Source organism: Haliaeetus albicilla, chromosome 8 (assembly GCF_947461875.1).
Source record: "Haliaeetus albicilla chromosome 8, bHalAlb1.1, whole genome shotgun sequence".
In the NCBI taxonomy this organism is placed as follows: domain Eukaryota; kingdom Metazoa; phylum Chordata; class Aves; order Accipitriformes; family Accipitridae; genus Haliaeetus; species Haliaeetus albicilla.
In genome coordinates, this window is record NC_091490.1 from 44,635,775 (window position 1) to 44,649,857 (window position 14,083).

The 14,083-nt window shown below is 64.4% G+C and overlaps 1 protein-coding gene across 1 annotated transcript; it reads left to right on the forward strand.

Moving 5' to 3' along the window:
* LOC104318378 (transducin-like enhancer protein 1) lies at positions 1-14,083 on the forward strand. Its single transcript, XM_069790677.1, is given in 23 exon segments — positions 1-63; positions 65-313; positions 849-881; positions 883-972; positions 1,620-1,768; positions 2,467-2,530; positions 3,026-3,070; positions 6,384-6,446; positions 6,667-6,741; positions 7,409-7,604; positions 8,114-8,130; positions 8,510-8,614; positions 8,758-8,802; positions 9,091-9,246; positions 9,575-9,704; positions 9,817-10,001; positions 10,076-10,152; positions 10,462-10,711; positions 11,879-12,126; positions 12,381-12,528; positions 12,611-12,761; positions 13,151-13,227; positions 13,478-14,083. Coding segments are annotated over 23 exon segments (2,709 nt in total). The 5' UTR covers positions 1-15; the 3' UTR covers positions 13,586-14,083.

Genomic DNA, 14,083 nt, shown 5'->3' on the forward strand with positions numbered 1-14,083 from the left:
CGGCCCGGCTGGCCAATGGGAAGGCAGCTCCGCGCGCCCCACGTGGGGGCGGGCCGCTCCCGCCGCGCTCCCATTGGCTGGCGGCCGGGGCGATTGCCCGCACGGGCCAGGCCCCACGTGGAGCTGGCGCTGGCGCTCGTTCATTGATCGCGCTCCGCAGAGCGGCTGCCGCGGCGGGCGGGGCGGGCGGGGAGGGGGCGCCGGCTCGGCTCGGCTCGGCTCGGCTCGGCTCGGCGCAGCTCGGCTCGGCCCGGCCCGGCCCGCCCCGCCGCAGGGGCGTGCGCCCGGAGCCGGAGCCGGAGCCAGCAGCGCGGTGAGTCCGTCCCGTCCCATCCCGTCCCGGTCCGGTCCGGTTCGGTCTCTGCCGCGCCGCTCCGGGCCCGCTCCGGGACTCCCGCCGGGCGGGGTCCGGCCCCGCTCGGGGCTGGGGCGGCGGCGAGGCCGGTCCCTCCCCGCGGCCGTACCTGCTGCGGGCGGCAGCGGCGGGGCCATTGTCTGCGCGGCGCCGGGGGGGCGCGGGCCTGGGCCGTGCCCGCGGCGGGGCCGGGGGCGGTGGAGCCCGCGCTGGGGGCGGGGAGCCGGCGGGGGTGGGGTGGGTTGGGGGGTGTCCTGCGGCGGGCGGGTCCCGCAGCCCCCGGAAGGAGTCCCGGGGCCCCTCGGTCCCCGCGGGGATGCGGAGCGGCTCGGCCGGGGCGCGGTGCGGGGGTCCCGGCGGCCGCGGGGGAGCTGCGGGAGGGGCCGGGCCCCGGGGCTTTGCCCTGCTCCGCTGCGGCTCCCGCAGGGCCCCGCGCCCCGGCCGGCTGCGTGAGTGGGCAGCGCCGGGCCGTGACTCCCCGTCTCTCTCCCAGGGCCTGATCCGGAGCTGGGAATCGTCCCCAGGCCCCCGGCCTGAGCCCGCGGTGGGGCCCGGAGCGGCGAGAGGGATCCTGGGCCTGTCCAGTGCCAAAGATGTTCCCGCAGAACCGGCCCCCGGTGAGCCCGCAGCTCGGCCTCGTCCCCTCCGGGCCACGGGCGAGCACGCGGTACTGCGGCAGCCGTGCTGGCCTGGCCCTTGGCACGGGCCTGCGCCCCCAAACCCGACTGTGAGCCTGCCTCGCCCCGTGGGGGTGGGACGTGTCGGCCTCAGCCTGGAAAGTTGTGGGGATGGCATGTAATGCACTTGGGAGCAGTGGTGTGGTGCTTCCCAACCTGATGCTGAGCTCCAGAGCTGCGGGGATTTGGGTTTTCCGACACGCTGGAAGCCGGATCGCAGTCGGGGCGTGACTGTGGGACCGGTGATGAGTGGGCGAGGACAGAGCCCCGGGGCTGGGCGGGAGGGCGGGGGGGGGGTGTTGCACGCTCTGCCAGCGCAGGCTTGCACGCTCTGTGCCACCCATGGTTGTTAATCCTCCTCTTCTGGCTCAGTGGCTGAACCGATGCTGGAAAGGTGGAGAACGATTGCCCTTGGTGCTTGGCTGTAACCAGTTTCCTCTGCAATAACTCTTTCTGCCACCTCTTCCATGTGCTGCTCTCCCAGATGTGCCCATAGCCTCTTCCCCGGGTGCAGGATAACCCCTGGGGGACTCGCGAGCCTCACTGAGCCAGCAGTGGTGACCCCGGGGGTCCCCTCCTCTGCCTAGGCCCATCTCCAGGCACCCTCCGCTGCCTCGGGAGCTGCTGTCGCTGCCAGTGCCATCCCCAGCACCCCTCAGTCCCTCAAGCTGACTTACCCAGAGACCTTGGACCGCATCAAGGAGGAATTCCAGTTCCTGCAGAACCAATACCACAGGTGAGAAGCTGCCAGGGCTCGCGTGCCAGCAAGGCACTGGGCACTTAACTGGTGCTGGCGAGAGGCGGGCTCCCCCTCGGTGCTGGGCATCAGTGTGGGCTGGCAGGAAGTGCCGTCCCATGCTGCTGTGGGCACTGGTCCATCTGGAAGACGGCTGTGCCAAGCACCACCTTGGTAGCTTGAAATGACACTGTTTGAGGGGTAAACTCGGCCTCTTCCTGCCAAAAGCCCCAGGATGAGGATGCTGGCTTCCAGGGCCCGGCTTCTGGGCTGAGCTGGAGCCGTCACTTAGCAGACCTGGAGTCCCTCTGATCCGCCCTGCTGCTGGCCAGGATCACCTCCCCTTCCCCGCACAGTGCTGGGCAGAGCAAGGTTTGAAATGCAGCTCGGCTTTGCAGCTCGCTCCATTTGGGAAGCAGATGCTGGGGAGGGGGTTAAAACTCCATGCAGATTGCTCCCTGATGCCTGGATCCCTTTGCTGTCCATCTCCTCTTTGTCAGCCCCTTCCCACCCTCTTTCAGGTGGTTTTCTTGGCTTCTGCTGGGAGACGGGATTGAATCTGAGAGCAGGAGGCTGAAGCACGCAGTGCGCTGGGAGGGCTTGTGCTCTGTCCAGCCTGGGAGATCTTGCCTGTGGGGGACCAGGGGGTGTCTCCCTCTCCCTCCCTCCCTCTCTCTTTCTTCTCTTTATTATTACAGCTTGAAGTTAGAATGTGAAAAGCTGGCAACAGAAAAAACAGAAATCCAGCGTCATTATGTCATGGTTAGTGAGCTCCACCTGAAAGGACGAGTGCGGTGGGGGGTGTCTCCTCTGAACCATCAAAGGACACGCAGCCCTGGGATGGTTTGGCTTCCCCTTGCGTTTGGGTTGTGCGGCCAGGCCCTGAGACCTAGTTCCTGTGGTAGTTATTGTCTGTTTTTTCCCCCCAAAACGAGCTGTGGTGTTTGAGCAGGGCTTGCTGCCAGAGTGCATGGTGGCAGGGTGGTGGCGAAGCTGCTCCCGTGTGGGTTGTCTTCTTTCCCGCGGGCAGTGAGCGGGAGCCCCAGGAAGACCGTGTCCGTTTTGTGGGCTGTGGCTGTGTGCCAGAGAGACCTCTGCTCCCAGGAGAGTTGCTGGGGACCATGTTCTCCTGGCCTGGCCACAGCATGGGTGTTTGTGGCCAGGCTGACCCTGCACGCCAGCACTGGAGAGGACTTTTTGGTTGTGAGTCCCCCTGGGCTCCCCAGCCGTGCTGATGCTGCCTTCTCTCCCTCGCAGTACTACGAGATGTCCTACGGCCTGAACATCGAGATGCACAAACAGGTGAGTCTGTGTGGGATGGGAGCGTTGTCCCTGCTCCCTGTCCCTGCCTTGCCATCTGGGCCCATCGGGGTCATCCCTTCCCACGGAAAGCGTGGGAAGTCGCTCCCTGCCGTAGCCCAGGGAAGGCTGTGCTTGTGGGGGCTGTGCTCCCTTCTGTGTGCTTTGGGAGCTCTGCACCACTCTGCGTCATGGCCTTGGCCTGTCTCCTCAGCTCTCTGCACACACGTGTGCACTCCAGCGTGAGCTGCCATTTGCTCGCTGGGTTCAGGGTGCGTGTTCCTGGCTGTGTCGCGATGCACTTGTTGCGGTGGGAAGAGAGCAGCGGTGGAGGACTTGTGCTTGCGTGGCTGCTCGCACCAGTTGTGAGTGGCCACCTGGGGACCGTCGTGGAGGAGACCGGCTCCCGCGGGGCAAGGGGTGCTGCAGCGTCACGGCCGGGTGATGGGCAGGGTGACGAGCTTTGCCTCGCTGTCTTGGCAGCTGTCCAGTGCCAGCTGGCCCTTGGGGGCAGCTCGCCTGGGGGCCGGGGCTGAGGAGCATCCTGAGGTGGGAAGCAGGGGGCTGGGGCGTGGGTGCAGGGTGGGCTCCCCAAAGGCTCGGGGCTGCACATCCCCCCTCGTTGCCTCCCCATCCTCCCTCCCTCCCTCCCTTCCTCCTGCTGTGCCGCACTCCGGGTCACCAGCTGCTCTGAGACAGAAGGTTTCTTCTCATCTATTTTTAAAGAGGCTGCGGAGGAGCCTGGCGAGGCGTGCTGCAGCCACGGCCTCCTTCCTTCCCGCCCTGCACCCCGCCGCCACCAACTGTTGCGCGGGAGCCGGCTCAGGCAGCCGGCGTGGGGGTGCCGGCCCCCGGCACAGGGCAGGCTGACGGCCGATCTCACCGGCTTTCCACCCCCCGGGTGGGTGTTTCTGCGGCTCTCCTCGTTTCCCATGTGCACCCTGCCCCATGCCGCCATCCCCGCTGCGCAAAGCCGGCCGAGGAGGCGTGAAGCCGCCCTTGCGAGGGGCGATGCCGAGGGTCTGCCCGGCCCAGCACCCCCTCCGGGTGTGTGCTCCTCTCATCTGGTTGCCGGTTCTCCCCTGGCCCTTGCAGGCTCGTGTTTTCTGCCAGTCCCAGGTGCCGCTGGCTGCCCGCCAGCGAGCTGTCTGCACTTTTAACAAGGGCCCGTAAGTCTGCTCTGACAGCCAGCGGCCATTGTGTGAAAAATGGGAACCGCCTGCGCGGGAGCTGCGGGTTATCACCGCCGTGGGGAGATCGGGTCGCCGTCTCTCCTCCCCTTCCCCCAAATCTGGTGCTGCTTGTGGGCATGGGCAGGGGTCCTGAGCACTCTCGGCTGCCCTGGGACCACCGAGGAAGCACTTGCCCCATCGCCGCTGGTGAAGGCAGGGTAGTGCCATGGTGCGGTGCTGCCTCCGTCCCCAGCATCCCCCAGAGGCTCCCCAGGCACCCGGCTCCCATGGTGCTGGCATCAGCAGTGCTTGCACCGGCAAGGGCCGAGGTGCAGGGCGGTTTTACCCTGCCTGGGTTTGTTTGGAGGGAAATGGGGCTGGGGGCTGGGGGGCCGGCTGTGATGGTGCAGCTCTCCAGGCAGCCACAGGCTTGGCAGGGGAGGCTCAAGACAGGAATGAGCAGGAGATGTTAATTTTTTATTGTTGTTTTGTTTTTGGCATGGAAGGGGCCTGTAGCTTTTTATAAAACCGCCTCCCCGAATCTGCCTGGCCTTGGACTTGCTCACCGCGAGCCAGAGGGGAGGTGACGGTGCTGGTGGCTGGGGGGGCTGCAAACAGCATGATCATTTTTCATGCTGAGAGCGTTAAAGTGCCAGTAAATTGCACATTAACGAGTGCAAGTGAATTGGAGGCAGCTCTCCCCAAGGAGCTGCTGCCCATCAGTGCATTAGGGAAGAGAATCCATCACTGCCGGCCCCGGGAGACAGCTAAATCCTTCCCAGAACTGCCTGCTGCCAAATCTCCTTGCTCCCCCCGCCTTTCTTTCTTTTCTTTCTCTTTTTTCCTCCCTCGGAAGGGGAAGCGAGGGCGGGTGCTGGATTGTTTCTGCTCTCTGTGGGTCTGGCAAAAACAGGACGGTGGCCGCTCTGAAGGGCAGCATGGAGTGTCACTGGGTCTGTGTCCCCCCACCAGCCTGGCAGTGCTGTGGCCCCTCGTCCTGGCACCATGGCGCCTGCACCAGCTGGGCACAGGAGACTTGCCCAAGGTCCCGGTGGGGAGATCTGGGGTCAGCTCCACCCCGGCTGTTGCGGCCCTTCAGCCTCTGGTCTCCTCCTGGGGCTGACAAGAAGGTCTGTGTTCAACCCCCTCCTTTCAGCCCCGTGCTGGTTCCGTAACGTTTTCATCCTCCCCACTGGTGTGGGCAGGGAGCTCCTGGAAGCTTGGGACAGCACCTTACCTGAAGTCCCCGTGCCTGGGGCATCCCCCGCCTAAAGGGAGAGCTGCTGATCTCTGCCCCCTCTTCGGTGCTGGGGTGGAGTCCCCGGCTCTGTGCGATGGAGAGCAGCGTGGGCATCTCTGCTGTTGCCTTGAGCAGTGTCTGCTCTCCTGGCTGTCACCCACTGGTACTCGGGGCAGGGGCCTGACCCCCTAGACCCTGGGGGTTCTCCCCAGGGATGTGTCTGTGGGGCCAGGGATGACCCAATGTCTGTGCTCGCCCCCAGCCCGGGACATGCAGCATGGGGCTGGCGAGGGCCCTGCCCTGGCTGTAGGGTGCAGTGGGAGCGCGGCACAGCAGGCACAGCACACCACCGCTCTGCCTCCCTGTGCCGCTCCCCCGCTCTGCGCTCCTGATTGCCTGTGGCACTCAAGTGTTGCAGAAAAACAGCAGCTGTAAGAGAGCACCTCTCCAGGGCTTCCTGCAGGCCGGGAGAGCGGCAATTAGCAGTCGTGGTGCCGGCAGGAGGCTTGCGCGGAGGGCGGAGGGGAGCCTGCTGAGGCCGGGGCCCTGACCTGCAGGGCTGGGGGCTTGCTTGGCGATGGCCCTTGGTGGCATGGGCCGTGGGGCTCCATGTCCCTGGCAGGGAGGAGGCGGGAGCCCTCCTGGGGCTCTCAGGGTGGGGATGGAGGATGCTGGGCTCGTGTTTTTGGAGGGCTGGCATTGGGAAGGAGAGCTTTCCTGCTCCCCCCTGGGGTGTTTCTGGTCCTTGGTGCTAAGCAGCAGCTCTTGGGGCCAAGCACTGGCACCCTGTGGCTGCTTGGGGAGCGCCCTTGGCGGGAGGGGTCTCCCGCGGTGCCAGGGCCGCTCAGCGTGGGGGCAGCTCTGCCCCTTGCCCTGACAGGCACTGCCTCTCTTCTGCTGCCAGACGGAGATTGCGAAGCGGCTCAATGTGATCTGCGCCCAGCTCATCCCATTCCTGTCTCAGGAGGTGGGTGAGCCCTCGGACCCTCACCTCTGATGGGGTGTGCAGAGCTCCTTTGGGACACAGGGAGTGTCCCTGCTGGGGGACTCAGGCCCTGTGCTTTGGGCTGGGCTGGGGGGGCTGGCTTCACCCCATCCCCTGACGAAATGAGGCTGCCGCAGCCCTGCTCACAGCAGGAGTCGGCGGGGGCATCGCCCGGTGCTGACGTGCTCTTCTCTCCCTGCAGCACCAGCAGCAGGTGGTCCAGGCCGTGGAGCGTGCGAAGCAGGTGACTATGACCGACCTGAACGCGGCGATCGGGGTACGTCAACCCTCTGCCCACCCCTTCCCGCCACCCCCTGGCTGGGCGTGCTGGGCTGCCGCAGGCAATGGTGCCTCCCGTGCTCCCACCGTCCCCTGGGCTGGAGACCTGTCCTGTCCCAAGCACGGGGGGGTCGGGTGCAGCCCCCTGCCCCTAGTGCCTTCACCCTCCTGTGGCTGAGTCAGGGGGAGGAGGAGGGCAAGCCGAGCTTGTCTGGGGGGCTGCCAGCAGTACTTGGGCTTGGAGGAGATGCAGCTGCTGCTGCAGTGGTGTCAAAACAGGGTGTGGGGGTGATGGCTGGTGCATGTCACTGTGTCCTGATGCCTGGTGGCCCAGGTGGAGGGTGGGGGTCGCCACTGTTCCCACACCTCAGTTATTCCCACGAGACCGCAGCAGTACAGTGGTATGGATACGCGTAGGGTCTCCCATCTGTCCCAGTAGCTCCTGTCATGAGGTGGGGAGAGGCGGTGGGAGGGACGTGGTGCTGCCGGCAGCTTGGCTGGGGCACCTGGGAGCGTGCCCTGCCCCTCCTCACCCAGCTCCCCATCCATCCCTTGGCTGACCCAGGGCTGCCGGTGGGGAGGAGCAGCCTCTTCCCTCCCCCCCTACCCGGCGGCCATCCTGACGTGGTTCTTCGGCTCTCCTCTCTCCTCCCGCTCCTCTCCAGCACCAGCTCCAGACCCAGCACCTCTCACACCACGCTCCTCCCATCCCGCTGACCCCCCACCCCTCCGGGATGCAGCCCACCGGCCTTGCTGGCATCAGCAGCGCCTCGGGGCTGCTGGCGCTTTCAGGGGCACTGGGGGCCCAGGCCCAGCTTCTCTCCAAAGATGACCGAGGAGTCCATGACACGGAGCCTAGGGGTGAGCGTGGGGGGGACGGGAGACAGGGGCTGGGCTGGGGGGTCAGGTCTGGTGTGACCCTCCTGGCAGCAGGCAAGCCTGGGAAGGGGTGATGCTGGGCCCCGGGGCTGTGCTTGCTCCCCATGTCCTTCCCGCTTGGGCACTTCCCTGGGGTGGGTGGGGACCAGGGCTGGGTGGGGGGCAGCTTGTCTGTGCCTCGGGGCTCCCAGCTGGGCTGGTGGAGTGGGGGGCTTGCCAGCTGTGAGGGGTTTGGGTGGGGAATGTACCCCGCTGAGCAGCACCACCTGGGAGGGCAGTGGGGTGGGCTGGGGGGGGGGTCATCCCTGGTGGGGGCCCAGGACCACCCTGCTGCTGTAGCACTGGCCCGGCCCTGCCACGAGCACCCCAGCAGCTGCGGGAGGAGCGGGTGGCTTGAGTGGGCGGCTTTCCTGGGGGGCTCTCGGCGGTGGCACAGTGTGTCCCTCCTTCCCTCCTCCTGCTGCTGTGCTTCCGCGTTGCCACGGCGACAGAGCGAGACCCCGGCCCTGTAAGTGCCTTTTCCTTCTCTTGCACCGTTTCCCTCCAGCTGCGCAGGCTCCAGCCGGGACCCTGCGAGCCGGCAGCCATGCGGGGGACAGATCCCGCTGCCCGGCTGAGGCCCCACTGCCGGCACAGCCGTGTGGGTGGGTGCTCTCCCCCTGGGGACCCCTTCCCCGTGTCACGTGGGCAAACCGCACCGTTCCCCCAAGCAGCGTCCCCCTCGTTGCTCCTTCGGCAGGAGCTGAAGCCTGAACTGGTGGCACGGGGGGGCTGCGTTGGGGCCCTCGGTGCCCCTAGAGCCAGCCGCAGCCCTGCGTTGGTGCTGCCTGTCCTGGGGGCCGGGCACAGCAGCTCGCAGCCCCTAACGCTGTGTCCCCCTACCCCAGAGCTCCCTGGCGCTGCCCAATGGGGAGCGGGCACGAGCCATCTCCGAGTACCTGAGCAGCAGCAAAAAGAGGAAGGTGGAGGAGAAGGACTTCGTTACAGACTACGTGAGTCCAGGGCTGGGGGGCTTGGGGCATCCTCATCCCCTCTTGCAGGGCAATGTGTGGAGCTGCCTGTGCCTCCGGCACTTCCCAGGCAGGAGCGAGGGCAGCCTCAGCCCCTTTGGCTCCAACTGTCCTCTGTGTTTCAGGGCAGCGATGCAGACAAAAGTGAAGACAACTTGGTGGTGGATGAGGTCAGTGCACCGGGATGTTGGGCACTGGGAAGGGGCTGGGGTTGACGTGTGCTGCCTGTCCCTCTGCCTGAGCTGGGGGCTAACAGGCTGTTACAGGAGGAGGCAGGCAGCATGGGGAGGTGGCAGTGGGACCTGAGTCTTGCTTACCGGCCCTCACTGATGGCAGCGATGAGCCCCAGGATGCAGGGTCCCAGCCTGGCCCTCTCTGGAGCCACCGGCTCACCATGGCTTGGGACGTCCTTGCACTCCTGCCTGCTCTGCTGCCTGCTGATTTCCCTCCCCCTCCAGGACCCCTCTTCCCCGCACAGCGTCCATTCCTACTCATCCCGGGAGAATGGGGTGGAGAAGGTCCCACTGGGCAGGAAGGAGGCCATGCCGCTCAGCCCGACCTCCATGGCCTCCTCGAGCAGCACGTCCCCGTCTCGGAGCAAGGATGCACCCACGGTACATGAGTAGTGTGGGGCAGCTGGGGCGCTTCGCTCGGGGCTTGTGCTCGCGTCCCTGCTTCCCCGGGCTCGGCTGGCAGAGCTGCCGGACGTGGGTCCACCTGCCTCTAAACCCATGGGGTGAAGGCAATGCTGGAGGGACAGGGAGGGCTCCTGCTCCATTAGATCCCCTCTCGTGTCCCATCCCCCAGACCCTGCAGCGCTGGCTGGGCTGGGCTATCATCAGGGGTGAGGAAAATGGACCAGCTCGCTCGGGGGGGGACCTGAGGAGACCCCCGGCAGGGTGGTAGCGTGGCTGTCAGACCTCCCCGCTCTGTTCCTGGCAGGTGGAGAAGGTAGGGACGCCTAGCCTGAAGTCCAGCACACCCACCTCCCAGGGTGACACCGCAGCCCTGGGCTCCAGTGGTGCCCAGCAGTTTCGCCCTGCCGCCGCCAAGGCCCCCGTGGACCCACTGGGTGAGCTTGGCCCTGCCGGCACCCAGGCAGGTGGCTCTGAGTGCTGGTCCCCTGGTCCCCCGCGAGGATGGACCCTGGGCCCTGTCTCTTCATGCTGCCTCTCCCCCCGCAGCCCTGGGCCTGAGGAATCCGCTGGGAGTGCAGAGCCCCTACTCGGCTGCCTTTGGCATGGCCCACCCCGCAGTTAACGGGGACATGGCCGGGACTGGTGCCTACGCCAGCCTCCACCTCATGTCCCCGCAGCTCAACGGGGCTGCGGCCGCCGTGGGAGCCGGCAGCTACGGGCGCTCCCCCCTGGTGCGTGAGCCTCTTCCCTGCAGGGCTGAGGGGGCTGTGGGGCGTGAGCTGCTCTCACCCGCTGTCCCCTCCAGGTGGGCTACGACCCGCACCCCCACATGCGCGTCCCAGGGCTGGCAGCCGGCATGCAAGTGGGGACTTCGGGGAAACCGTAAGTGGGGCTGCGCTGGGCTGGGGGCTGTATGGGGGGCAGAGGATGAGGTGTCCTGCAGGGCTTAAGCTGCGGGGTGCAGGCAGGCGAGGCCCAGCAGGGATGGGGAGCACAGCCCAGTGATGGGGCACCCGTTTCTGGGCAGCGGCAGGCTATTGTGTGCCCAGCCAGGCTTCCCTGGGCACCGCTCTGCTCGTGGCTCTGATTCCAAACCGTGCTGCCTGTGTCAGGCACGCTGGGTCCGACATAGCACCAGCTACTCTCCGTGCAGGATCCTTGGCTGGTTCTTACTGCTCTGTCCCCTTCCAGCGCCTATTCCTTCCACGTCAGCGCCGACGGGCAGATGCAGCCGGTGCCTTTCCCACCCGACGCCCTCATCGGCTCTGGTATCCCCCGCCACGCTCGGCAGCTTCACACCCTGACCCACGGCGAGGTGGTCTGTGCCGTCACCATCAGCAACTCCACACGACACGTCTACACCGGGGGCAAGGGCTGCGTGAAGGTGTGGGACGTGGGGCAGCCAGGCACCAAGACAGCCGTGGCTCAGCTGGACTGTTTGGTAAGGAGGAGCGTGCCACCACTCTGGCACGGCCTTTTTCCCTGTTTCCCTGCACTGTGCCACAGTGCTGTGGTGCAGAGGGGCTCTGGGGTCTCCATTGCAGATCTTGGGGATGTGGGGGGCCTCTGAAAGTGACGGTGTGCACCGAGGAGAGTCTCCATGTGTGTTTCTAAGTGGGGGCAGTGGGGGGCTGCTGGGGAGGGATGGTGGCTCTGTGCTGCCAGTGTGCTCTCCTGTGCCACCCCATCTGTTCTGAGCATCCCAAGCTGTTGGGGGGCTTTTACACCCCCACGCCTTGGTACTGCTTTGTTTGACAGCACCTACCCTAAGACAAGCCTTTGCCAGTGTCAACCCGTCCTGGCCAGATACTTTGTACAGGCCAGAATTGCATGGGCTTGAAGCATCACTCGGATTCAGCTCTGTCCTTTCTGCTTTTGCTTGTGTGAGTCTGGCTGGAGGGAGAACTCCTATTTCTTTTAAAAATAAATGAAATGGACTGTCAGACCACAGCAACTCACCAGAGCCAAGCTGGAGGCACAGCCATCACCTGAGAGTATTTTTAACTTGTTTTCTTTGAGGTTTATTTTAAACGGGCTGCTGGAACTGGGAGTCCCTGTGCCTGCTTTGAACAGCCCAAACCCAAGTCCTCTCCTCGACTTGCTTGGGGCCTGGGCAGCCTGACAAATATTCCTGGATGGTGCTGACCTTGAAGATACAGATGCACAAACAAGGAAATGACTGAGTCATGATAATTTCAAGCTGCATCAGAAGTTTGGGAGCAGGGAAAAATGGTGTTCTAGTGCTCAGAGCCATGGGCTGTTTCAGCCTTGTTGGAGCTGCCTCCCTGGCTGCCCTTCGTCTCCTCCAGGACCAGCTGTGTCTGTTGGGCAGCTGCTGGCAGGGATGCTGTGGGTTGAGGGCGTCCCTGAGGCTGTTCATAGTGCAGTAACAAACTGAGGGGCTCCTATGGGGGCTGGCTGGGGCGACCACTCTGGGCATGGGACGGGGTGGGCTGCACAGCCACCCCTGCCCCAGCCCTGCTCTCCCACTGCTGCTGCTCCTACCCTCAGTATGAGCTGCTGGCCCTAGGGTGACCAGGCAGTCTGGGATGGGTGCAGAAGGGCTGGAGGGGAAGGGGTTAACAGGGTCCTCTCTCCTGCACCCTAGAACCGCGACAACTACATCCGCTCCTGCAAGCTGCTGCCTGACGGCCGGAGCCTTATCGTGGGGGGGGAGGCCAGCACCCTCTCCATCTGGGACCTGGCAGCCCCAACGCCCCGCATCAAGGCCGAGCTCACCTCCTCTGCCCCCGCCTGCTATGCCCTGGCCATCAGCCCCGACGCCAAAGTCTGCTTCTCCTGCTGCAGCGACGGCAACATCGTGGTGTGGGACCTACAGAACCAGACCCTGGTCAGGTGAGCCTGGGACAGGGGGAGCGTGGGCAGGGCTCGTCAGGCCAGGGACCGTCAGGCCAGGGACCGCTTGGTCCCCTCCAGGGCCTTCCCTCCCCGCGGTCTAACCCTGGCCATAGGACAGTCCCTGTCCTTGCAGCAGGGATCTGCTCTAGCTGCTGGGTGCTGCTCCGGCCCACACTTTGCACTGCAGGTGCTGGTGGTGCTGGCAGCCCTGACAGCCATGCTCTCGCCCTCTCTGTCCCCCTCTTTCCCAGGCAGTTTCAAGGCCACACAGATGGTGCCAGCTGCATCGACATCTCTAACGATGGTACCAAGCTGTGGACAGGGGGGCTGGACAACACAGTACGGTGCTGGGACCTGCGGGAAGGGCGTCAGCTGCAGCAGCATGACTTCAGCTCCCAGGTAGGGACTGGGGCCGACCGGGAGCACCATGGGGCTGGCTGGGACCTGCTGGGCCACTGCCTGACCCTGTCTCTCTCCCTAGATCTTCTCCCTGGGTTACTGCCCAACGGGAGAGTGGCTGGCAGTGGGCATGGAGAGCAGCAACGTGGAGATCCTGCATGTCACCAAACCAGACAAGTACCAGCTGCACCTCCATGAGAGCTGCGTTCTCTCCCTCAAATTCGCCTCCTGCGGTAGGCACACCTGTCCCAGCCCGCTGGCTCTGGAACCTTGTGGATGGAGTCTCCTCTCCTAGCCATGTGTCTCAGAGCTTTTTGCACTGGGGGCAAGCACTGGCTCCAGTAGCCAGCCCAGTTCTGTGTGGATGCTAGTGGTATCCTTCAGAGAAGGGGTGTCTGTTCCTCCTGGAGCAACATCCATGGCTGCACTCTCAGCTCTATTGTCACAGGACTCCCCTTTGTGTTCCTGAAAACAGTGCCTTGGTTAATGAGTGCTGGAGGTGTTGCTTTCTTGTTCCCACCTTGTGTTACACAACCTGGGCACAATTTGCTGCAGGAATACAGCTGGTGGGCCTGGTTTGGTGATATGATGCTCCTCTTTGTCCCTTCTGTCCTTCCCACAGGGAAGTGGTTTGTGAGCACGGGGAAGGACAACCTGCTGAATGCCTGGCGGACACCCTATGGAGCCAGCATCTTCCAGGTGTGGGGCATACGTAGCCTTCGTGATCAGGGGTTGGGAGGAGATGTTCCTCTGGGTGAGGTTGCCCAGAGCTGGGATGGCCCAGTACAACCCAGCTGTAAATGTATCTTAGCAGTAATGAGCCCCATAAACAAATTTGTCCCTGCAGCCCCCCCCCGGCGCAGCTCGGGGCCCCAGGTCCCAAGGGGTGGGACTGGGACCTTGCTCTGGGGCTGCTTCTTGTTCTTACCCCCTGCCCTCCTCTCTCCAGTCAAAGGAAACCTCCTCCGTCCTCAGCTGCGATGTCTCCACGGATGACCAGTTCATCGTGACTGGCTCAGGGGACAAGAAAGCTACGGTTTACGAGGTCATTTACTGAGAGCAAGAGAGGTGCCAACTGCAGGGAGGGCCCACACAACGTGGACAGGCACGTGTCCATGTGGACAGACGGGTGGACTCTACCTGCCCTGCTGCTGACTTCCCAAAGAATGTGCAGCCTGTGGCCAGGGCATCCAAGCCGGAGGAGAGCAGCGAGGGGTGGAGGTGGCCCTGGGACCACAGCCAGGCGTCATGCTGGGCTGGGACGTGGCGGCTGCTGCTTGCAGTGAATTTCCTGGGGACTTTCTCCTTGTTTTGTTCTTTATTTGTTGGCTTGTTTCTAAATCTGGACTGTGGGCGTTGAGGGGGGAGGGTCTGGCATTGTTAAGGTTTTTTGTTCGGGGTTTTTGAGGTTTTTTTGGTTCTAACTTTTTGCTGTGGTTTTTTTTTTCTGTTAAGTCTCTGGGTCAGGCTGAGGAAGATGGGCTCTGTCCTCATCTACCTCTGTGCCTCCTAGGCATTTAATATGTATTTAATAATAAAATCAAACAAAAAAGCA